General features: G+C 38.9%; 1 protein-coding gene across 2 annotated transcripts in view; it reads left to right on the top strand.

The window, feature by feature from the left end:
• RELN (reelin) overlaps positions 1-24,066 on the top strand; it is a 269,232-nt gene that overhangs the window by 234,949 nt on the left and 10,217 nt on the right. For both annotated transcript variants that reach the window (XM_042815609.1, XM_042815611.1), the window contains exons 44-61: positions 2,529-2,787; positions 4,055-4,304; positions 6,570-6,738; positions 9,826-9,966; positions 11,332-11,509; positions 12,737-12,930; positions 13,892-14,148; positions 14,912-15,066; positions 15,891-16,105; positions 16,744-16,921; positions 17,636-17,811; positions 18,182-18,288; positions 18,688-18,930; positions 19,408-19,583; positions 21,135-21,208; positions 21,874-22,035; positions 22,363-22,520; positions 23,381-23,600. In XM_042815609.1, the coding sequence (XP_042671543.1) occupies positions 2,529-2,787; positions 4,055-4,304; positions 6,570-6,738; positions 9,826-9,966; positions 11,332-11,509; positions 12,737-12,930; positions 13,892-14,148; positions 14,912-15,066; positions 15,891-16,105; positions 16,744-16,921; positions 17,636-17,811; positions 18,182-18,288; positions 18,688-18,930; positions 19,408-19,583; positions 21,135-21,208; positions 21,874-22,035; positions 22,363-22,520; positions 23,381-23,600 (3,312 nt within the window). The remainder of the gene's footprint in view (positions 1-2,528; positions 2,788-4,054; positions 4,305-6,569; positions 6,739-9,825; positions 9,967-11,331; positions 11,510-12,736; positions 12,931-13,891; positions 14,149-14,911; positions 15,067-15,890; positions 16,106-16,743; positions 16,922-17,635; positions 17,812-18,181; positions 18,289-18,687; positions 18,931-19,407; positions 19,584-21,134; positions 21,209-21,873; positions 22,036-22,362; positions 22,521-23,380; positions 23,601-24,066) is intronic.

Raw genomic sequence — 24,066 nt, 5'->3', positions numbered from 1 at the left:
TCTGAACAGCAAGGTAGACTGTAAAGGCATTGCTTGGGACTGCTCTTTAGAAACATAAAGGAAATGCAGTAGGATTTACTTAATTTTCAGGCTGACTTTATCGGCCACCAGCAAAACAACACAGCAGATTTGGCTTTAACAGACATGTCAAGTTCTGCCTGGGACGTGGGGAGAGGTTTCTATTTATGCCAGAAATGACAGGAACCAGGGAGAACCAGCATTTCTAATAGATCTTTTAGAGAGTGCCGGACTCAGTAATCACATTAAAAGCCCTTCGCTTTTCTTCTTAGAGATCCTCTAAAACACACAGCTGAGCAGTGCTGTCAGTCCTGTGTGCCTCTCTGCATGGGGGAATTTAAATCAAATGGACTCTCCAATCCAGTATCCACCATCATCATCTCTATATTTTAAAGAATTTAAAATGGGGGACAATATCTTGCCATTAAAGTGTTAAGGCAGCTGAAACTACACAGCATGAAGTATCAGTAGGGATGGTTATTTTAGGTATTACGTCTGATCAAATCCCTTTCGGTTTTGAACTGCTGGAATATCAATGAATTTCAGCATTGTTAGATCAATAAGAAAACTTTGCTTATCCTTTCCAAAATAGGCAGAACCTTTGCAAAATATCTTTGGGGTGAGAAAAGAAATATTTAAAACTACTAGCTTTTTAATAAAGATAGTTAAACAGTATGTTACCTATGATGGAGAGAGTTATTACTACACTAGTGAAAATTCAGATGAAAGAATATTAATCCATGGAGAGCAGATTCAACAGAGAAAAGGCCACTTGGGTTTATTTCCTTTAAATAATGTGTTGAATGTCAAAGAGAGTTTGTAGAGGAACAAAGGCTCGCCAGCAGTGAGTCCAATCCATTATAGATGCTATGTTGATCCATGAGAGTCCCCAGCACTGCTTTGCAGCAGAAGCAATATGTTATGTCTGGGATATGGAGGTAGATATAATCTATAGCCAAAGAAGTTATATATAACTCCAAGAGAATGGTGAGTCGCAGTGAGCACTAGAATTAATTGACTTGTGGATCTGGTATTTTACTGAGGCTTTGTCTCTTTAGCACCTCTGCAGCCCTCACTCCCAGGGGATATACCTGCAGATCAAAACCAAGCAGTGCTTTTGATACAAAACTTGTTCTGCTGGGTCTCATTTAACCATGAGCCAGGTAGCTATAATGCAATCATAATTAGAACAGATAGAGTGCTTTAAAGCTGTGCAAGAGCTGTGCAAACATGAATTAATACTTGTCATATCCCTGCAAGTCAGATGGGTAAATATCATTACGACAGTGGTTCCTCCACTCCAAGTGCATTGGAGTGCTATTTATAAGCACCAGCTAACAGGAAGAATTTCACAGTTTGATACAGGTCTATCTATTGTACCTCTTTGGAGCAGCCAATTAAAAAGAGGATGAAAGCATTCCTGTCCCTGGGTGTCTACAGCTGGCTTCAGGGAAGGCAGCACGTTTAAGTGGTGTGATTTAGACAAATTTCCCATGCTGAATAAATGGACAAAATGATCCCTGAGTGAAACATGCTTTGTTCTCCTATCCTGTTTTTTACTAGTTTACGCCACTGGGAAATTGAGGTTTTTATTTTGCATTAAAGCATTTCAGCAAATTCACAGCAAAATAAGATCTATGAGGACTGCTCCGAAAGTAATGCCTCCTGCTTTATTCTATTGGCCCACAACTTCAGAGGTGGTAGGGCAGTAGAGGCAAAGCCCTCCTACCAGTATCCCATTTCACAGTGTTGACATGTGATGGATGGCAGCAGAGGGGCAGTCTGACAGAATGGAGTCTGACATGGAAATGTGGATGAAGCAAAGGTGTGTCACTGAATGCCGCTATGTGGAAATAGTGGCATCTACTGACATTCATTGACAATTGCTGAACGTTTATGGAGACTGTGCAGTGGATGTGAGCACAGTAAGGTGCTGGGTGATGCATTTCAGCAGTGGTAAAAGTGACAGTAGTTCATCTCTGCTGGTGCAGAATTTTACAAGCACAGCACGCAGGCTGTTGTTCATGGCTGGCAAAAACACATAGCTAATGATGGTGAATATGTTAAAAAATAGTGCTTTGTAGCTGAGAATTTTCTCTATCAAATAGGGTTATTGTGATCTTTGTATCTGCTGTAGTTTCCATGCAAATAAATAGGAGGTATTACTTTCAAAACAACCTATGTCCTTAGGGCACTGTCGCTTTTCTGCCACTAAAATCTGTACTCAGAGGTTACAGGATAAAAACTTCACCCAGGATTACATTTCTGGTATTTGCAGCACCATCTGCTACACACACAAAAGCTCACAACATAAATGACCAGCTTTGTTTAGCACCTGACAAACTACCACACAGGCAAAATGAATTTTTGTCATCCCACCTGCCTGTCTAAAAACATAAGGTCTCCTAAGGTTAATTCTTATTCCAAGGAATTATGAGGCTTATTTCTCCAGTTTGCTGTGTAGGATGTTAGAGAAAAGAAACCTTTACAGTAATTCCTCCCACTGTTAGGTTTGTGCAGTTCTTCATGAGATTGGGATGTGGTAAGGGGGTGCCAGACCCCAGAAGCCAGCCTGTACTTCTGCAGTATTCTCTCAATGGAGGTCTCACGTGGAGCCTTCTCCAGGAGTTCCTCTTCAGTAACTCGAGCAATGTGGGACGATACATTGCCCTGGAAATCCCCATGAAGGCCCGTTCCAGCTCCACACGACTTCGCTGGTGGCAACCATCTGAGAATGGGCATTTCTACAGTCCCTGGGTCATAGATCAGGTAAGTATTCTTTGTTTTGTTCTGTTTTTAATATAAGTTTACTTATATAAATATATACACAGATTGTGAATATATTTATGTATATAACAGTTATAAGACAACACATGCTGTGTTGTCTTACTGTTTCTTTTTTGTTGGCTTATGTCATTTCTCTGGGTCATCCGAAAATGCGTTTTAGAAATAAATTCCAAGATTATACGCATCTGTAGTATAAGCAGAATTACTGTTTGCTAATTTTGTGTTTTTAATTCATTGTTTCCAAGTTGGGTACCAAATGTCTATTTTGGAGCTAGGAAGGTCTTTTATACATAGGTAGAACCACATGATTACCTTACATTAGTCCTCATCATGCAAAATCCAGGTCTGGTAAGAAAAAAACTATTTCAAATCTATAGAAATATGGAATTTCCTCAATAGAATGTAATAGAAAAAGCTATAGAAAAACTTCAATTCACATCAATGCAGTAAAAGTTTTCTTTCATATTTGAGTCCAGTACGCAGTATTACATCGCTTTGTATGATTTGGTGTAAATCTCAAGAAATTCCACTGAAGTCTTTGCACTAAAAATAGTGTTATTGGGCTGTCTCAGTTGAATTTGTTTAAATATTTATGAATATCTTTCACAGCCTTTAGTTAGGAAGAAAACAGATGCTGACCTTCTAGCCATATTTAATGGCGTTTGATTTTACTTCCCATTCATCCATTTAAAAATGAAACAAAAGTCTTATTCTTTCATTCCTGTATCTTCACTGAGTTTAGTTAATTATATCAGTTCAGGACAATCAGTAATCAAATGCAGAATAACAAATTAGTTCTGCCTTACTTACTCAATAGTAAAATCCTCATCTCTGAAATCAACTGGTAAAACAGAATGTTTCCCCATTTCAATCATCAGATGCAATCAGACAATAGTGCTCCAGATTATGGTAGAGCTGAACAGTCAGTAGGAAAAATGCCAATTTAGTCATTTTGCTTCTACCAACATTCATTTCTGTTAGTAGTTTTGCCTCATCCAGGATGAAGTTCATTTCCCTAAGCTTAGACAATCTCTTTAGGATCCCTCTATAGGAAAGATCTATTCCTCTCTTTTACAACCTAAAACACAAAGTAAATCTGTCCATTTTGGACCAGTAGAATACATGAATCACTAAGCCTTCTCCTCCTACAGGATTTTCTGTCACATGCATTTGTGAAGACTTCTAAACTTTCATTTAGAAATGAAATGAAAGTTTCATTTCAATAACAATTCATTATATGACATTTCAGATTCTTATTGGAGGAAACATCTCTGGCAATACAGTATTAGAAGATGACTTCACTACACTGGACAGTAGAAAGTGGCTGCTCCATCCTGGTGGAACAAAAATGCCAGTCTGTGGGTCTACTGGGGATGCTTTAGTGTTCATTGAGAAAGCTAGCACCCGCTATGTTGTAACTACAGACATCGTTGTCAACGAAGACTCCTTCTTGCAAATAGATTTTGCAGCATCCTGCTCTGTCACAGACTCCTGCTATGGTAATGAACTCTTAGTATATCCTGCACTTTCTCTTCTTCTCTTGCACAGGAAAATTCACTTGTTTTCTTCTTCCATTATCCATCATAACAAGAACTGAGAAGCAAAGGAAAACTACATGTTTCTATCAGGAATTGTAACATCAGCATTTATGGCTGGTGTCTGAAACCTAAGACAAAATTGAAGTGTGTTTTTCCCACTAGACAGTTAAGTTGCAGTTCAACTCATTTATGAAAATGAGCTGTCTTACTCCAATCCCTTTTCTGCAGTGTTGTATCCACTGCTTGGGATAATAGTAAGCAGCTGTGAGCTTCCCACATGTGTGTTGGGTTCTGTGGGTTTGCATTTCTTGTGAAGTCTCAGTCCACATTTCACTCTCACCTGAGTAACTAAGAGATCATTTATATCAGCCTACATCTGACACAAGCTAAGTCAGCATCAACTGTGAAAATGTGTATAATCCATAGCAAAGAATAAGCATGAATATATATGTATGTATATATGCATGTATGAATGCATGCATATATCTATGTGCAGCATGCACATATAAACACATATGCATATATATACATGTGCACGTAATAATGCAATTTTTAATAGCTTAGATTCCTGTTTTGTCTATACAATGCATATTCAGTGCAGTGCATGTCTTTATACATATGTATGTATGCATACACAAAGAGTTATGTACATACGTTTACCAATATAAATTAAAATCTGCTCTGGATTGAATAGACATCACAGGGAAATTTAAAACTGGGTTATTGTGTGGAATTTAAAATACACAGAAATGGGTATTCCTAGCTTTTATATGCTTGCTTGTACATGTAAAATTACATTCTTTAAGCATAGCTTTTTGGGGTGTATTTCTTTAAGAGAAGGCAAATGTAGTATGATGGTGCACAAAGCATGTGTAGATTGACTGAGTTGCTGGAATTCTCTGGAATTCTGTATAAAAATGGAAAACCGTTTTACGTATAGTCTCAAAAGTGTTGTATCCATTTTTGCTATTCTGAAGCCCATGAAATTAACCATGGGTTTCCTCACATGTTCAAGATTTGTTGTCTTTTGGTATTATAACAGCATCCCTAAGAACATCTCTGCTATGTTTAAAAGTGCTTTGGCTCCTTAATTATGTACTGACCAAAAAGTTCATTCTTTTTTCATGTTATTTCTTTACCTACTACACTTACTGTTATCTGACCTTGGTAGAAAATTAGGTTGGGCTAACTCCCTACTACTGGACTGACTCCTTAGTCATGCTTCAGTCGTGATGAAGAGCTAACAGTAAAAATTCACTCACCCTCATTTGTATCTGCTTGTCCTTGTGTTTTTATAGCAATGTTCTGTGCTTAAACCTGAAGTAGAACTGATTGGGTGATTAAGGGTCATTCTATGTGTATGAGAGTAGGAGAAATGGGCCAGTGGTAATCAAGAAAGATAGCAAATTTACCACCCCTGTCACTGAAACCACACTCCATTTTTTACTCAGCTAGAATGCGTGGCAGCTGGAACATTCACTTCAAGTTACAGTTCCATGCCTATTATTATTTACTTTTTAATGACTGCATAAAAGTTTATCTTGGAGTTTGTAGTGAGCTTGACTAATCTTTGTTTTTCATAATAAAAGTTTATAAGCCCTAAACTGCAAAACAAAGAAATTGCCGATTCTTGCGGAGAAATGAATACATTAGTTTAATATGGCTAGATTGTGTTTGATTGAAAACAAGCTCACTGACTAACAAACTCATTTTAAAATTGTTTATTCTGGATACTTAAATGATCTGGTGTAGAGTGGATTGAAAATGTGACTAAACCATCTTGTTGAAGAGGCAAAAGTTTGAATTTGAGTGTTGCTATGCTTTACACAAAGATTACAGCCAGCTGAGTCTCATCATTCAGACTGAAAAACAAAAAAGTTTCTGGTCATGATGCTGTCACATCACTTTCTTGTACACAGCAGCTACAAGAAATTGGCTTGAATTAATGCTGGTGACTTGACAGATTATCTTTGCACCTGCAGTGCTTTGTGTTGGGTGGTTGTTGTGTACTGCAGCCTTCTGAGTTGTGCTTGCTCAGCACCATGCAGCACATCCGTTGGCATTGCCACTGAAGAGGTTATTTTCATGCTCCTGAAACGAAGTTTTGAAAAGCTTTGAGTGGTTCTTTTGTCAGCATAGTATTGTGACTAAAGATCTTTGGGCTTACCAGCTAGCTTGTTGATGTGGGCCTCTATATTAGCTAACCTACCAACTTTCCACCTTTAGCCATTGAGCTGGAGTATTCCGTGGACCTTGGAATTACCTGGCACCCAATTTTGAGAGACTGTCTTCCCACTAATGTGGAATGCAACAAATACCATCTACAGAGGATTCTCATATCAGACACTTTCAACAAGTGGACCCGGATTACTTTGCCTCTGCCTCCCTATACTAGGTATGTCCTTCTGGTTTTCTGCAGAATAAATCCAAATATATGACTATGTATCGTAGTATGAAACATTCTAGTGTTAAAATAATTGTACCTTGCCAATTTTTCCAAAGCTACTTTTTCTAGTAACTTAGAAATAGGAAATTCTTGTATGCCTTGTCCTGTGAAGGGGTGGAGCAGGGAAAGCTCTTAAAAGAATCTCATGGTATTGGCATCCTCACTATGTTTGGTTGTTTTGATGGCTAATATGAATTGTCTGAATACCCACCTGCATCCTGTGCTTGCTGTTGTTGGCTATGAGCTGGTGTTTTAAAAGTAATACTTTGCAGGCTTCTTGTTTTTCTGTGCATTCCTTGTAGCCTTTGCATCTCTCTCAACTTCTATGCTCGTGTTTTTACACATGCCTCATTTTTACCTCTTTTTCCTTGTTGTACATTCTTTTGTCTTTGGGGTAAGAAAACTTAAGGGATTTGCTGGGAGGCTTCATTTTGTGCAGTGAAAGGAGCACTGACTGCTGCTACTTGGAGTGCAGCCATACACTTCACAGTTATGCCCTGAAAACAGCTTGATATTTTGTTGGTGGTGGTTTTGTCTCTGCCAGAAAGATCTACACAGAGCTAACTGTGTAGTTCAGACTTCCAGTTGATGTCCTTCTTGATACACTGTTTTGCAGTGCTAGCTGTGACTGTCCCCCGTGCGGTCATACCTGATAATACCTGATAAAACCAGGGCAAAGCTTGCCTAAAGTAGAGCTCTGCAAACAAAGGCAGTGTGAACATCAGGCCTTCAGCGTAGCTTCATTTTGCAGTTTCTCTCATAGAGCTGAGCCCCGTTTCCTAACATGAGGCTAGGCTGAGCTAACTGCAGTCACAATGCAGGCGTAGATTATTCTTATTTGAGAAGTTACAAAGGATGCCAACTACTGCAAATACAAGTTTGGAAACAGAGACCTGTATTTTTCAGAAATTCTACTGAGAGCATCTATCCGGTTGCCACAGGTTTTGAAACTGGCAGTCCATGTTCTGCTACTAACTGTTTTGACATCTAGATTCTTCCCTATCTCCATTGCTGTGCTTTATGTCATCTAATAGTACATGCAGAGCTTGTTCCGAGCAATGATCTCCTCTGCTAACTCATTTGCACTGCTTCACTATGTACTGCCTGTAAAATCCATTAACATGGCAGTCTTTGTAAGAAAACTAAATTTCCATGTAGCGAGGGCTTTCTAGGGCTTCACAGGATAAATAAAAACTGGGAGTAGTACTCCAGACTAATTGAATTTGGACCTGAAAGGAATATACCACCTGAGATTTACTTGGGTTTATGTATAGCTGTGCTTTTAAGGCTGAGATTTTGTGGCTGCCATATGCCAAAGAAGTCTGATGTCTTTCTGAGGAAAAAAAAAAAAAAAAAAAAAAAAAAAAAAAGCTGTTCAGCCCAATAACTACACATCTGGGCTCAAGTAATACCATTTCACAAAGACTGTAAGATAGGGATTGTGTGAGACAGGATATTACAACCTTAGCTCACAAGCGAGAAAGAAATTAAGCTTAAGTATAAGGAATAGTACAGCTAGTAGTAAAGTCAAGTGCATCTTTACTAAAGGAGCAATATAATTTTTGTGCCTTTAATTAGTTCAGGCTGTGAAATAGCATGTGTATTTCTGACTACTTGTATCCATATATTTTAGGAACCTGAAGGCTGCCTAGTGAACAGCTTGGACTGGCACACAGCACCCGTAATGGCAGAGTTTTTTAAGGCCCATGCTCCCCAGAGGGCCCTATAGCCTGTGGCCTGCAGAACACAATGAACGTTTAGTTATATCTTAGAGCTGATTTTAAAATGCAAATACAAAGCTTCTCCCAGCAGCATCAGTTCTGTAAACTGTTAGTGAAGTGCAAAACCTAATGTAGGTGGAGTGAGATATAGGTCTCTCAGTCCTCAAGGAATGCCTCATGATTTAAATATTTCTTTTAAAAACACTATTTGGTAAGCACAGCAGTAGATTTCTTTTTGCATAAACTTGTTCTCCATTCACTTCATCTAGTAAGTTTATTAAGAAATAATTCATAGTGTAACACTATGACCTTATCATAAAGGATCTACTTTTAGGCTGCATAGGTTTGGGGGGTTTTGCTGTTTCTTTCTTTTGAGGTTTGCAGCTGAGTTGTGAAAGAAAGCAGTCTGTACAAAGTTCAATGCTGCCATCTAGTGCTGTACTGCAAATCGTCTACTAATTTGAATTTAAAACTATTCTTGAAAAGGACAGAAGCTCATGTCCTCAGAACTATTCACATGTAGGTGTATGCAGCTGTGTGAGATGAGTAGCTATTTGGTGTTCCCAGACTGTTTTGGCTGGGTTGCCACCATCTACCCTAGGAGATGAAATATTTAATATAACTATATCAAAATAAGGTGTTTGAAAAAAGACCTACATTCTATCTTTAATCAATAAAATGAAAGTGGTTTATTGAAAGACAGGATCACACCTTAGATAATGTTTTACTATTTCCAGCCAAAGCCAGGATGGAGGACAGGGAAGAAACTACAAGGCAGGCTCACACCACTGCTGGTCTCACCCGCCCCACAGAGGGCTTACCTACCCTTGTAGGTTTATAAATACAGCATCTAGTGTAGGACCCAACCCTCTGTCTAGAGCTGCACTATGTGACTGTAGTCAGGAGCATTCACAGAGGAAGAAGTCAGGTTAGTTCATTGCCAAAACAGTGAAACTCAGGCTTGGTGTAAAACCTGGAAGATTTGGGTGATTTTGGCTTGATCCAGTTCTCAGCCTCAGATTTGTGCCAGAACCCAGCTAGGAGGACCTCCTTATCTATTACACATTTCAGGAAGCCACTTCACTGTCTATTAGTATGCCAGTCAAATCCATTTAGCTTTGGTGCAGCTCAGTGGGAGCTCTCATCTTTGCCTTTGGGAGACCTTTCTGCTGTCAGGAATCATCCCTCGGTTATATTGATATCAAGTGAATCTTCCAGGAGCAGTCTAGCCACAAGACTGACAGTTCTCTTCAGTCACAATAAGGGCTGGCTTGCCTAGAAGTATTACCCTTCTGTTTTCCGTTCTTTCCCAAAGGTCTCAAGCGACTCGATTCCGCTGGCACCAGCCTGCTCCTTTTGATAAGCAGCAGACATGGGCAATTGACAATGTCTACATTGGAGATGGTTGTATAGACATGTGCAGTGGCCATGGGAAGTGCACACAAGACAACTGTGTGTAAGTGTACTTTTTTCGCTGTCCTACACAGCACTGCAGCATTTCACTCCTCTGTAATTATAACAAAATCACAGAAAAGGTTAAAAATTGTGTCAAGCAATTTTTAAGTGGTCTTAGTTAAAACTGAGCAGGGCATTGCAACCACTTGGGAACAGAAATTTCAGGAGTCTGGGTAAGTGCTGTGGTTAGTTCTGGCAGATCTCCGCCTGTAAGCACACCACGAGCAATGCTGCTGGTCCTTTCCTCACACACTGCCTCTGCTATTGGCTGCACTGTACACTGAAGCTTGACTCCCCTCTCACAAAGGAGGGAGGAGGGCCTGCTTGAGTCCACACACCGTGCTGGGGAGATACAGTTCCAAAGCTCCCCAGAAGTAATCCCTGATTCCCAAGGGGGTTGTCCCTTTGCCCTCATCCTGCTGCTGGATGCTCATCCTTGCTGGAGCTCCAGGGCTGGTAATGGAACACGTGCTAAGTGGAAGAATATATGCCAGCTCTTCACAAGGCCGATTTTTGCCTTAGAACTAGTGTTGGCTTGATGGCCTGATGAATTGGCTTCATAAGTGAGTTTGCCCATGGCAGCAGACTGGTTTGATCCTCAAACTATCAGCCTAAAGGCTGATACATAAAGCCTTGCAAAAGTACCAAACAACAACCAGACCTCCCCAGATTTTTTTGTTTGGCAACAGAGAAATATCTTCCAGATGGATGTATTGCTTTTCCAGTCACAAATGGTAACAGAAATGGGAGAATGGGAGAATTTTACTGTGACTATGTGTATTAGAAATATATTCCACTGCAGAATAGGTGTATTATTGTTTGGCCTCTATCCCAGCAGTACTGAAGTACCAAGGCATGATCTCTGTTGAAATACACATAGTAGCAAAGCACATTTCTGTGCTTTTATCCAGATTTCCAGACATTACAAGGTTTTTCGAAGAGGAAAAAAAAATGAGGACTGTATAAGGGAACAACAGGAAATTATCTATCCATTAGGATTTTACAGAAATTCATGTAAATTTAACATTAGTTGGACATTCCTATGCTTGGCACATCCTTCTAGTTTTGTCTATCAAAGTAAAATCTATTTCACTGGTAACATTGTGTTGGAGTACTTTCCATTACAAAATAGAGTGGGAAAAACATCTACATAATTCTATCCTTCCTAAAATCATTTTTGTTTCATACTAACGACTTCAAAAAGCAGCAGATGTTTGAAACCCCTACATGCAAGTTGTGAGCTAGTGAATGACGCAGACAGTCTGTGTGGAATAACATTGCACCTTGATGTGGGATAACACGACGCGGATCAAACCTCTGTGCATCACCTTTGCCAGCTGAATTTTGCGTTTGTTTTCCTCCACAGCTGTGATGAGCACTGGGGAGGGCTGTACTGCGATGAGCCAGAGACTCCCCTTCCAACACAACTGAAAGATAACTTCAATCGCTCGCCATCCAACCAGAACTGGCTGACAGTGAATGGAGGCAAGCTGAGCACAGTCTGCGGAGCAGTGGCCTCCGGGATGGCTCTTCACTTTAGCGGGGTTGGTATTCAGCACAGACTTGCTGCTTTAGATCTAAAAAGTTAAATAAAGAGCAGTGTGTTAAAAAATATTAACACAATAAACATAAAACATTAAAAAAATTATACCCTCTTGCTAGCTGAAGTGCAAAGTCAGATAGATTCTACAGACCAGTGCCAGCCAGACAAATCAGATAGCATGATCTGGGCATTTTCCAGTTTTTCTGCAGCCAGGAAAATGAGTAATGGCATGGAGGCCTCCTGAAAGTGGCTGTGGCAGGGCCTGATACAACAAAGCACAAAGTTTGTTGACTTTCAGACCCACCCACTGATAATGGCCTCCCTGTAGCACTTACATTTTTCCACAGAGACTGCAGTTAGGTGCTGCTTCTAATCAGCCCACAGAGGTAAATGAATAGCAAGATATTTATGTGCATCTACCATGCACTTATTCCATGAAAATACATCCATATGTCGACTCATCTTTCAGATATTTCACTGTTTTTTAATTTATTTTCAGCGTGAACTTGGAGTATAATTACTTGTGCTTTAGCTGCATACATAGCTGCATAACCTGGACTGCTGCTGAATTGCAGTTTGCTTTAGATAGCCTCAGGGCTATAAAAATGACTAGATGAAACTTTAGAAACATAAAACTTGTGCTTTTCATACCCATTTATAACTAGGTACAAACTAATGCTCCAAAAAACTAAGTTTTTTGGAGTAAACTAATGGAATTATTGCATTTCCAATTCCTTCCAGTAGGACTAAGTAGGCACCACTAATTAACAGTAAGCGAAGTGTGTGAAATATACAAGGCATTACTGGAAAGCACATATATTAAAATTGCTGTGCTGTTTGATGATTTGCATCAACTGAACCATTAGACACAATCAGCAGCTCATCAACTCTGTGGAGAACCTCATGTTCTACATTGGAGATGTGGATTTTTGTAACTCTTGTATTCAGCACAGAGGTGAATACCATTTATGGGGTTTAATATTATAAAGCTGTAAGTGCAGGGAGCAACATGGGTGGGTATTTTTAAGATGGAACATACCTGAAACTGTTCTTAGAGAAAGTCGTTTACTGTTCTGTTGTAGCTTTACTGTTGTTATAATTTGTAGAAGTTGTACCATTCTGGAAGATTTACAATATGTAATTTTACTAACAGCAACTGCATAATCTAACACTTTTTCTAAGTTTTACCAGGTAGCACCAGCCAACATAACTTTCCATTGTTTTCAAGGGCTGTAGCCGTATGCTAGTTACAGTGGATCTGAATCTCACCAGTGCAGAATTCATCCAGTTTTATTTCATGTATGGATGTCTGATAACTCCTAACAATCGTAACCAAGGAGTGCTGCTGGAGTATTCTGTGAATGGTGGAATTACCTGGAGCCTCTTGATGGAAATTTTCTATGATCAATTCAGCAAGCCTGGGTTTGTAAATGCTTTCTTCTGCATATATAATATCCTACAGTAGGTCAGATGGTCTTGAATGTTTTGTAACAACTTATTTCTTTTTTTACTGCTTTGGTTTGGATATCAAATCTTCAAGAGACAGACAGAGTCTGTCCAGTGCTGCAGAAATTTGTGAACGGCTTTAAAGCATGTGCTTGAGCATCAGCATTAGTTCAAGTGCAAAGCCATAAGTGTAGGAAGATAGCTGCAGTGATCCCGTTCTGCAAGTTACTTTCACTTACAATCATGCTCCTTGCTGACTGGCTATTTGAACTTGTTAGAAAATGGTGTATAGAGGAGAAACTGAATTTCTATAGATACCCATTAAGATGTCTACACTGCACTCAAACACTCTTTTCAGACATTTGTGAATTTCAAAGCATGCACAGATATAGGTGAACCCTTTCCTCGTTTATTAGTTTAAAAGATGGGGCTGGGAAGGACATATGGCTTGACGTTTAATTTGAATACACAAACAAATCATTAGCATTTTAATTGGACAAGTGATTTAAGTGTGCCATTGACTACTATTGTAATGGAAATAAGAAAATTTCACTGAATGGCTTCAGGCTGAAAATAGTAATTATTATTCAGCGCTTCCCTTCTTAGCATTTCCCTGGGATCTTATGTTCATAGACCATTGCATTTTGTTCCTTAAAGCAAATTTGAACAACTCATGCCATAGACTAGCTGCTGACCCTCTTCACCTTACTGTGAGCCTCTGTGCAAGGGATGACATTGGGATTTATGAGGGTTCTTTATTTTGGCAGTCTCTCATGGGAGAAGATATGCTAGATTACCTAACCTTCTCAATTTTCCCAGTTTCCACATGCTCTAAGAGACAACAGGGGTGGACCCAGTCAAAGTACCCAATACAGAGCATTGAGAAGTGGCCTTCCCCTGCGGGTTTCCTACAACTAATTTCCACGCTGTATTTCAGTTTTGTGAACATCCTCCTCCCCTACGATGCTAAAACTATTGGGACGCGCTTCCGCTGGTGGCAGCCTAAACATGATGGTCTGGACCAGAACGACTGGGCTATCGACAACGTGTTGATCTCTGGCTCAGCTGACCAGAGAACTGTGATGCTGGACACCTTCAGCAGCGCTCCTCTGCCGCAGCACGAGCGCTCCCCTGCCGATGCAGGGCCCACCGGGAGGATCGCCTTCGATATGTTCAAGGAAGATAAAACCACAGGTAAAAGTTTTACACGGATCTGAGTTAAAGAGCAAGCAGTCAGTACACAGATTTCTAGTTCTTGCTGCACCTCTGAATCTTTGTCCCCTATGACAGATGTCATAGACAATCCTATTGCTATGAGCATCTTTGCTTCTTTTTTTTTTTTTTTTTAGCTTTGTTGTTATTATTGTTCACAAAATGCAAAACAAAAATACGTGATGTAACTTTTCCTTTTTCTAATGAGTGAATTTACTTAGATGATGAATTTGTCTTCAAAGAGAGAAAAAGAAAAAAAAAGGATGGAAAGAAACCAGGTTATTCTAGGTAGCTTTTTTAACCTATTTGTTTCCTATTTGCTAACTGGTTTAAATAACCTTTAGGAAGGTTAGGTTACATTTTCCAGATACATTTCGTGGAAGAGGAAGTACTTCAGAAAGCTTAGCAACTAACAATGCTGAGTGGTCTTCATGCAGGCATGTGGTCAACAAACATTAGAAAGTTCTTCAGTAACATGCAGTGCAACAGAAGTTCATGTTTTCAGTAATCTCAGACCTGTACATCATGAACATTAAAAAATAATGCCATGATGCTTATGTAAGAGAGTTGTAAGAGCAATGAATGTAATAAATGTATACAGCTGGGAGAGACATTGACATTCTCAGGAGTACTAAATAATTTGCATGTAGGCTAAAAAATAACATATCATTACTGTTTAACTCTACTTCCTGATTGGTTTCTTAACCCATGTTGTCACTTACTGATGTTCTCGGTTATTTTCAAGTGAATGAACACTGGTTATTCCATGATGATTGCTCAATTGAGAGGTTTTGTGATTCTCCTGATGGTGTTATGATCTGTGGGAGCCATGATGGCAGAGAGGTTTATGCAGTTACCCACGACCTGACTCCAACAGAAGGCTGGATTATGCAGTTCAAGGTAAAATCACAGTTTTCTACATAAATATTCTAAAAATCATTTTCCTCCAAATCTAAGTAGATTTTTCAAGAACTGAGAGGATGTCTATACCTATTCATGAGCCATTCCCTGCAGGGGAAAGTGTTAATTAGCTGTTTTCATTTGTCTCACCTGCTACTTGTTGGCCAGCTTTAATACTGCAAACCTTTCTCATAGATGGCACACTGTTATCTTCCAGCACAGAAGTTGTATGGACATCATGTAATAACATTATTAAACATGTATAAGGTGCCTGTTTTATTTTAGCTGCTTGGTGAAGTGAAAACAGTTCAAAAATGGCCACACCTCTCCTATGTGGGCATGCATTCACATCAAAACTGCAACTAAACCACCCTTCATACATCCCTTTACCTACAGAGAGAAAATAATCCAGCAATACATGAAAGTTGTAAGATCCTTTTGCACATCTGTCTTAAAAAGAAGGTCTACTGGACATAACTGACCTGGGTGGCCTTCTCTGAAATACTCAAATCTTAGACTTTATGGGAGAGGAGAATATCAATTGTGAGGTATGGGGCTATGGGGCAGAAATGACAAAACCTGGATGTCCATAAAGATGAACCAGCTAGAAAAAAAAAAACCAACAACAAAAACTCTGAATTTGATGACTGTTCTCAATCTTGTGAATATTGGGATGAGATCTGCAGGTGACAATAGCATACAAGAACTGTTACTGCCATAATTTCAAGCAAAATTCTGCAGCCTTTTTTCAGGTTCAAATATTTTATAAACTCTACTCACTACCACAATTAATTCTAATTTACTTATGCTCTCTTCTTTATTAGATTTCTGTTGGATGTAAAACCTCAGAAAAACTTGCACAAAATCAGGTCCATGTGCAATACTCCACTGACTTTGGTGTTAGCTGGAGTTATTTGGTACCTCAGTGTTTACCTGCTGATCCAAAATGTTCTGGGAGTGTTTCACAGCCATCTGTCTTCTTTCCTACAAAAGGGTGGAAAAGAGTAACTTACTCACTACCTGAAAACCTCATGGGCAAGTAAGTATGAGTTAGCAACTTGTTTTATCTGAGATTCTTGGATTTTCACCTCCTGAAAAACACAACTGTGGATACATGTCCCTATTCATTTTCTTCCAAGGAAAGTACAGAATAGAAACATTTACTGCCTAGTTTTGTTTCCTGTCAAGATTGATCATGACTCTTGTTCTGAACAAATGGAACAGTCATCCTTGCTTTTCTGAAACCTACTTCAGTGTAGCATGTTCTGCTGTGTTCAATCAGCTGCATTCAATTAGAGAGTAAATTTATGGCCCTTCTGAGTGGAAGCGTTCCCCTATTGTCTGCAGTAGTCCACACATATGCAAACTATTTGGGTTGATTTTTTCTGCAAAAATTAAAATCTTTTGTATCTTTGAGTAATCTGCAAAGAAAGTATAACCAAAGATGAAATTTGGGGAGCCGAAATAGACTTTTCCTGCTTCCATCATGTCTAGATATCATAGTACACTTGAGAAGGAGAAAACACGGGTATGTCATTTCAACAGAGACTGCCAGATATTACTTTTGGAAGCTTGGAGAATAGTACAGTCATAAGTCATAAGCACTTCAACTACCTGTGTTTGTTTGAGCAAAGTTCTTTCACAAATGTCTGCTTTTCTTTGTTTCTGTACATACAGTCCTGTGAGGTTTCGGTTCTACCAGAAATACTCAGATATGCAGTGGGCCATTGATAATTTCTACCTGGGCCCTGGTTGTCTGGAAAATTGCAGAGGACATGGAGACTGCCTGAAAGAGCAATGCATCTGTGATCCTGGATATTCGGGTCCAAACTGCTATCTGACCCAAACACTGAAGGTAATTTTACTGCGTATTTTAAAGAGTGAGTTTAGATATGTGTTTGACTGAGAGAAGGAGGTTGATCACAGTGGAAATTGAACTCTGGTTCCTATCAGCATGAAGATAATCAAGTCCATTTCCATCTCTTTTATCACTTTTTTTAATGAAACTGTTACTGCAGTATCCAAGAACTGTTTTGTTCGTTTTTACGTAACACTGCTTAATAAAGCTCATTCGTTGTTAATCCTTAGATTATCATTAGATAAAAATCACAATTGCCCATGATTATTATTGATCAAGTCCTGTAGAAGGATCATCTTTATCACGAAAGAGCTTACTGAAACAAAAAATACAAGAGTCTTGACGTTTCATTGCAGTACAACTTTTGCTGGGGAGAAAATGTAGAACAGCAATATCTACACATATACTGGCTACAGACTGGAGTGGTGCTGTATAGTTTTAAATGACCACAGTTATGAAATAGACCTATTCCTTTCTACATGCAAATTCCGGTGTGCTGGATTGGCTCCCCAGTATGTTAAAATCTAGCCCTAAAATATTTGCATGTTTAGTCAATTCAGTTCACTTCTGCTCATTCACTTGGGAGAAAAAAAATCTTCACAATCTTCACGAGCCTTTCAAATATGTTTTGAAACTCAGTTCCAGCCCTGTTCATCAGAAAGGCTTAAGATCATAACTACTTTTCCTTTATGTTAAATATCTTTGTTACAGACTTTCCTAAAAGAACGCTTTGACAATGAAGAAATTAAGCCAGATTTATGGATGTCTTTGGAAGGAGGAAATACTTGTACTGAGTGTGGGATTCTAGCAGAAGACACAACTCTGTATTTTGGAGGTCAAACTGTGAGGCAGGCTGTCACACAAGATCTGGACCTGAGGGGTGCAAAGTATGTCATGTTATGTCATGGGGAACTCTCTTAAACTCTCTTAAACACTCACAGAGCAGCAGGCAATACCATTTGTAGCTCAGGGAATTCTTCAGCAGCTACAAGCTGCTCTTGGCTAATCAGTTCTCAGCATGTACCATTGCAGGAGGTTAGTCCTTCCCATGAGGAGGATTTTGTGTTTGTCTGTTGAATTCCATGAGTTCCAGTGGGAATTATAAAACAATGTTTTTTGAAACCCTTTTTCTACTTCTACATTGATGTTACATGCATAAAAGTTTTTGTATTTCAAACTTTTTCAGCATATCTGTTAACAGAAAGCAAATTTCTAGTTCTGTGAAGTATGCTACTAGATGTAAGTCTTTACATTTAGATTTCTACAGTACTGGGGAAGAATTGGGAGTGAAAACAACATGACAACATGCCACAGACCAACTTGCAGAAAGGAGGGAGTGCTGCTGGACTATTCCATTGATGGAGGCAAGTACATCTAAGTTTCATCTAAACTACAGCCTTGTTCGGTGTTCAAACACCATAAATATCTGAGAAGTTATCAGAAGGATACAAATCAGTAAGAGTGTTATTCATTGAAAAGGTAATTTTCTTGTCTAAAATTTCCATCTATTGCTTGGGAGAAGTTTTACATAATCCTCCTGCTTGGTTTGATTAATTGATGGCTTCCAGCCAATTGATGCTTTTATACAATTACAAGATTATTCTTGTAATGAATAACATTCACCAGCTACCCTTAAAAGTTAACATTTGTTTATTAGAAGACTGTAACTGTTATTCCTGATTTCCTATTATAGCCCTCCAACCTTTTAGAAGATTCTGTCTTACACTTGTTTTTATCACTAAATCTGCATCCTTTCATTCTAGGAATAACTTGGACTTTGCTTCACGAGATGGATTACCAAAAATACATCTCAGTCAGGCATGACTACATCCTTCTCCCTGAACATGCTCTGACCAACACAACCCGCTTGCGGTGGTGGCAGCCTTTCACCATCAGCAACGGGATTGTGGTTTCAGGCCCTGATCGGGCGCAGTGGGCTCTGGATAACATTCTGATTGGTGGAGCAGAGATCAACCCCAGCCAGCTGGTGGATACATTTGATGATGGTAACAAAGGCTGTGACAGCTATTCCGTTGTCTGCTGTGATTTTATTTGAGAAAAGCCCTGTGAACTTGCAAACATCCTTTTTCTCCTTTTTGAGCTGTGTGAATTTTTCACGTTGTAGATAACTACTGTTTATATCCTGATGTGTAAATACATATATGCACATGAATTCAGGAGTGTTTGTGTAAATGTATGGATACACCTGTAAGAAAGGTTTTTTTTTCAGTCCACCTCAATTCATGTAAATTTTTGAACAGGGAAATTTTATTTGATCATATTTTTTGAAATGCTATTATTTTAAAATTTAAATTGGCTGTCTGGAGCTGATGTTTTTACTGTTTCTCCTAGTAGCTTACTTACTGCATGTCACAACAGTGAGCAGAGATTTACTGTTTATATCTAGTGATTCTGTGGATTCATTACTAAGCCTTGATATTTACCAAGACAACGCAGTAATTGCATTTAACTCATGTTAACAGAAGGCACCTCTCATGAAGAAAACTGGAGTTTTTACCCTAATGCAGTCAGGACTGCAGGGTTCTGTGGAAATCCTTCATTCCATCTCTACTGGCCAAATAAGAAAAAGGACAAAACACACAACATCCTGTCCTCCAGGGAGCTCATTATACAACCAGGATACATGATGCAGTTTAAAGTAAGAAATGTTCTCTCTCTGCAGTGTAAAGTATGCAATGAAAAACCATCTAATTTCTCTCCAGAAATTCTCCTTCTTCCAGCTATGAAGCACAATTGGATGCATAAAGTATGACTTTAATTATTAGAGTACCTGAAAAGTTGCATGAATGCTAAATGACAGATAATTCTGATTGCCTGTATCCTTTGGGGGTTACTGGCAGTCTAATCCCTTTCTTCCCACATCACTGGATCATCAATACAGTGAGAGTTATTTTCTAAGATGAGAATATAAGACATGCAGAATTCCCTCCAGCTGGTGAATAAAGAAAAAAGGCAACACAGAATTGGACTGGAAACAAGGTGGTTTACTAAAAATGCAGAAGTGCTCAGAGTAGAAGAACACCTCTGCTTATTTGTGTGATGGACACTGTTCTAAATAATCAGAGTAACATTTCTGGATATTTTACTTTGTTAAGGTAGAATTCTGAATACAGTCAGTGGCAATAAGAAAATACTTATGTAGTTGTTGCCCGGAAATGTTCTAGGTCCTTCCCCAGTCACCATCTCTTAAATGAGCCGAGAAATAACATGAATGCCAAGTCATAAAAATAGTTATCTATTTTCTTGTTATGTTTTTTTCTTGCTTTTTTTTTTTTTTTTACAAGACAGCTCCAGGATTTCCTATTTTCAATCAATATTTTCTCAACACTGTTGCCTATTTTATATTGACTAATGTACTCCATGAAAGCATTGCTGTGACCACTTATACACAGTATGCTGTCTTTAAAGAAATTATATAAAAGTGGAGTCTGACATGCTAGATTCTACTGCATGCCAAGACCCCTCTGAGCTGCTGCTTATTTTAGCCAGCATATCATCTTTTTCCTCTATTTTGAGGGCAAAATTAAGATAACCCATCAGCATTGAATTTTTCGCATTACCGAGTAAAGTGTTTTTTTCTCCAGATTCTCTCCTCCTTTCTCTTCCCCAGACAGAGCAAGGATTTTATTTCTAAACTAAGAATGCAGCTCTAATGCATGGCTGCCCTTTGGTTTTGAAATACTTAAAATTTAGCTTTGTGTTACCTCTTCAGTACTACATAAGGAATGCAGTAATCTTTCTATTCTAACGTGGCACAAATATGGTTACTTGTTTGTACATGCAGGATAATTCTGTTCTGAATTGGACTGGCTTGATTACTCGTCAACGATTTGATGATTTAAAAATTTCATGGATGATTAATACAAAGTTAGGTATTTCACTTTCTCAAAAGCTGAGGCGCCCACCTCTCTGTGTGTCAGAAGCAATGTTTGTTTAGGTAGCTAATTTGAAATTTGGGATATCAGTGTTAGGATTCTGTTTGAAAATAACAATGTGGTACAGTTGAGCAGTACTCAAAGTACTGTGTCTTTTGTTATCCATCCTCTTTCAATGGTTTTTTTCCAAGGTCTACGTTTGCAATCTCTTTTATGCAACCTGTAAAAAATAAAAAATAGAGCAACACTTCATCATGTGTCACAGTAAGTGTCTGCCTGACTTGTTACAGCTGCCAATTTTATTTGTGCTATAGATCGTGGTTGGCTGTGAGGCATCATCTTGTGGGGACCTCCACTCTGTGATGCTGGAGTATACTAAGGATGCAAGGTAAATGAGAGCAGAATATATGGACTGAAAAAATAGTGTGCAATTAAAAACTTCAAGGGCTTTTATTTATTAAAGCATTTGTTTTGATGTTCATCTTGTAACAGGAGCTGAACAAATTCTGTTTGCAAGCACTGGGATTTCTGTACATAACTCCCATAAATTCTCTTTATAATTTATCCCAGATGCTGACTGAGCTTGCAGTTACAGTTATGTACATGTTACTGTTAAAAATGTGTTCACAGAAAACCACATTCATGGGATACTGTTGTTTTAGTCTTGTACAGGAGTTTATATTTAGGACCAAACTGTAAACAGGTGGAGGTTATTTAATTCTGATTTGGTCTTTAACTGACAAACAGTAACATTATTTCTGTAATAACACTGTGCTGTAGCATAATCGTGCATTATAATTTGTAAAATTGATGGCACATTCTGTACTTAAATGCTTGTAAGTAAATACAGAGCATGGAAAGTCTTCCATGGCTGCACCAGGCTTTTATCCTCTCAGCTCTTGTCTGTGGCTACACAGTGTACAAAAACTATTGCTGACAATCCTTTGGATTTGTTTAGTGAGACTGGTGGTGTTGTGACCTTTAGAGATTCCCTGTTATCCTTTCGTTATTCTGTCCATAGTTCTAAAAACATAATTTTTTTGTTTCTTATAGAACAGATTCATGGCAGCTCGTACAGACACACTGTCTTCCTTCCTCATCTAATAGCATTGGCTGCTCCCCATTTCAATTCCATGAAGCTACCATCTATAACTCTGTCAACAGCTCCATGTGGAAAAGAATAACTATCCAGCTGCCTGATCATGTCTCTTCCAGGTAGGCTACCAAAAGGTTGGCTCACTGTGGGCCTATAAAATGTCAGCTGTCTCACTGGCACTGTTAGCTTTGGAACAACTGGTGGATTTAAAGTGCTCTTTATTGCTGGATTTAGGTCTGATGTAAAACTAATGTTTTTAAGAAAGCTTATTTAAATAGAAGTGGCTACTGCCAATAACACGGTTGCAACCCATTCAGGCTGGCTCTTTCTCTCATGCAATTTTTTTTTTTTCATTTCATCTTCTGCTGGCAAATTTGAAGTTCTCTGTATAAATGTGTTTAACTTTTAGATATCATAATATCGTATTTGGGTTTTGATATTTGCAGTGCAACTCAGTTCAGGTGGATTCAGAAAGGAGAAGAACTAGAGAAACAAAGCTGGGCGATTGACCACGTGTACATTGGGGAAGCATGCCCTAAGCTCTGCAGTGGTCGAGGATATTGCACAACTGGAGCTATTTGCATTTGTGATGAAGGATATCAAGGTTTCTTTTCTTCATTTTCTTTCTTATACAACTGCTGCAGTCTAATATAGCCCAAAGTTAAACAAAAAGATAGAGTGATATATCCTGTCTTAATTCATCATGGGAGTACTTGAGTAACAGACTTCAAATTCATAATTTGACAGGGCTGCAGGTAACAGCTCTTGCCTGCATTTATTCTTCCTGGATTGAATCAGTAGTCTCTGCTGTCTGGCACTGTATTTAAAGCCCATTCAATCTTCACTGAAGCCAGGAGGTGGCTACCTGCTTACCCAGATATGACTTTCAGCCTTCTACTCTTTCCAAGGGTGCAGTCACTCCCAGGGGAAGTGTACATGTGATCCAGAAATTGATGGCACCTGTGGGAGATTCAGCTCTGCACACAATCACAAAAGGGTGTTCTGCTCTAAAGCCTCAATCAGATAAGCACGTGTCTAATGGCACCTGAGTGTCCACATTACATCGTAACTGCTTTACGGGAGTGGAGCCAAAGTGTTTAGAGCCTTCCAGGGCAGTCTCATAACTTTACGAGGTCAGATTCCTTCCCAGTTTTAAAGACATTTCCCCTCAAGCATCAATTTGAGGTTTCTTATGTTGGCACCAGTGAAAAATGGGGGAAGCTCTATTGCAATCCTTGAAGTTGTACTGCTGTAAGAAATAACAGATTGGCAGCTTCAGTTTCATAAAAATGAATGCTGTGCAGCAATGTGCACACTATTAATGGATTTGCTGAAACATATTCAGCCTGTAGTCACCCTGTGTATTGAGCCACTAACTTGAATGTAACTACAATGGATTGTAATTGAATTTTCTCAATTATTTTCATTTCTTTGTGTTTTATAACTTTGCTGTTTCATTTTTAGGTGATGACTGCTCTGTTTTTAGCCATGATCTACCCAGTTATATTAAAGATAATTTTGAATCTGAAAGAGTCACTGAAATAAACTGGGAAACCATTCAGGGGGGAGTGATAGGGAATGGATGTGGACAGCTGGCACCCTATGCCCATGGAGATTCACTCTATTTTAATGGATGTCAAGTACGACAAGCTGTGACTAAGCCTCTGGATCTCACCCGAGCAAGGTAATACTTTGAGCAGAAAATGTTCCTTCAGCAGCTCATGAGAAAGGAAATTCTTTCTATGCGTGTGGAGCCATGTGAGGCAGTATTGAAGAGGATAAACTAACTTGGCTTTACCATGCAGTTAGATGTGGTGCTTTGTGACTTTGATTTGGGAGATAGAATGAGGAGGAAGCGATGTCAAATGAAAAAGTCAGCTGTTTTCATCATGTCCAACAGAGAGCTGCCTTGTAAGCCAGAACTGACGATGAAGCCATTGGCAAAGACTGGATACCAGACTGCCTGGACCAGTGCCTGATCTGATAAAACAAATGCCATGTTTGCATGTGCCTCCAATGGCAGTCATGAGTGAAGATGCTATCAGTAATTACAGACTCATTTTCCTGTTTCAGTTGTCAAATAAAATTACATTCACCTGGAAATGAAAATGAGTACTTTTTCTTCTGTTGAATCTCTTTAGCCACAGAAA

Source organism: Centrocercus urophasianus, unplaced genomic scaffold (assembly GCF_019232065.1).
Source record: "Centrocercus urophasianus isolate 14NV4802_14NV808 unplaced genomic scaffold, USGS_Curo_1.0 seq_15, whole genome shotgun sequence".
In the NCBI taxonomy this organism is placed as follows: domain Eukaryota; kingdom Metazoa; phylum Chordata; class Aves; order Galliformes; family Phasianidae; genus Centrocercus; species Centrocercus urophasianus.
Note: the sequence above shows the minus strand (reverse complement) of the source record. Positions and strands in the feature narration are given on the sequence as shown.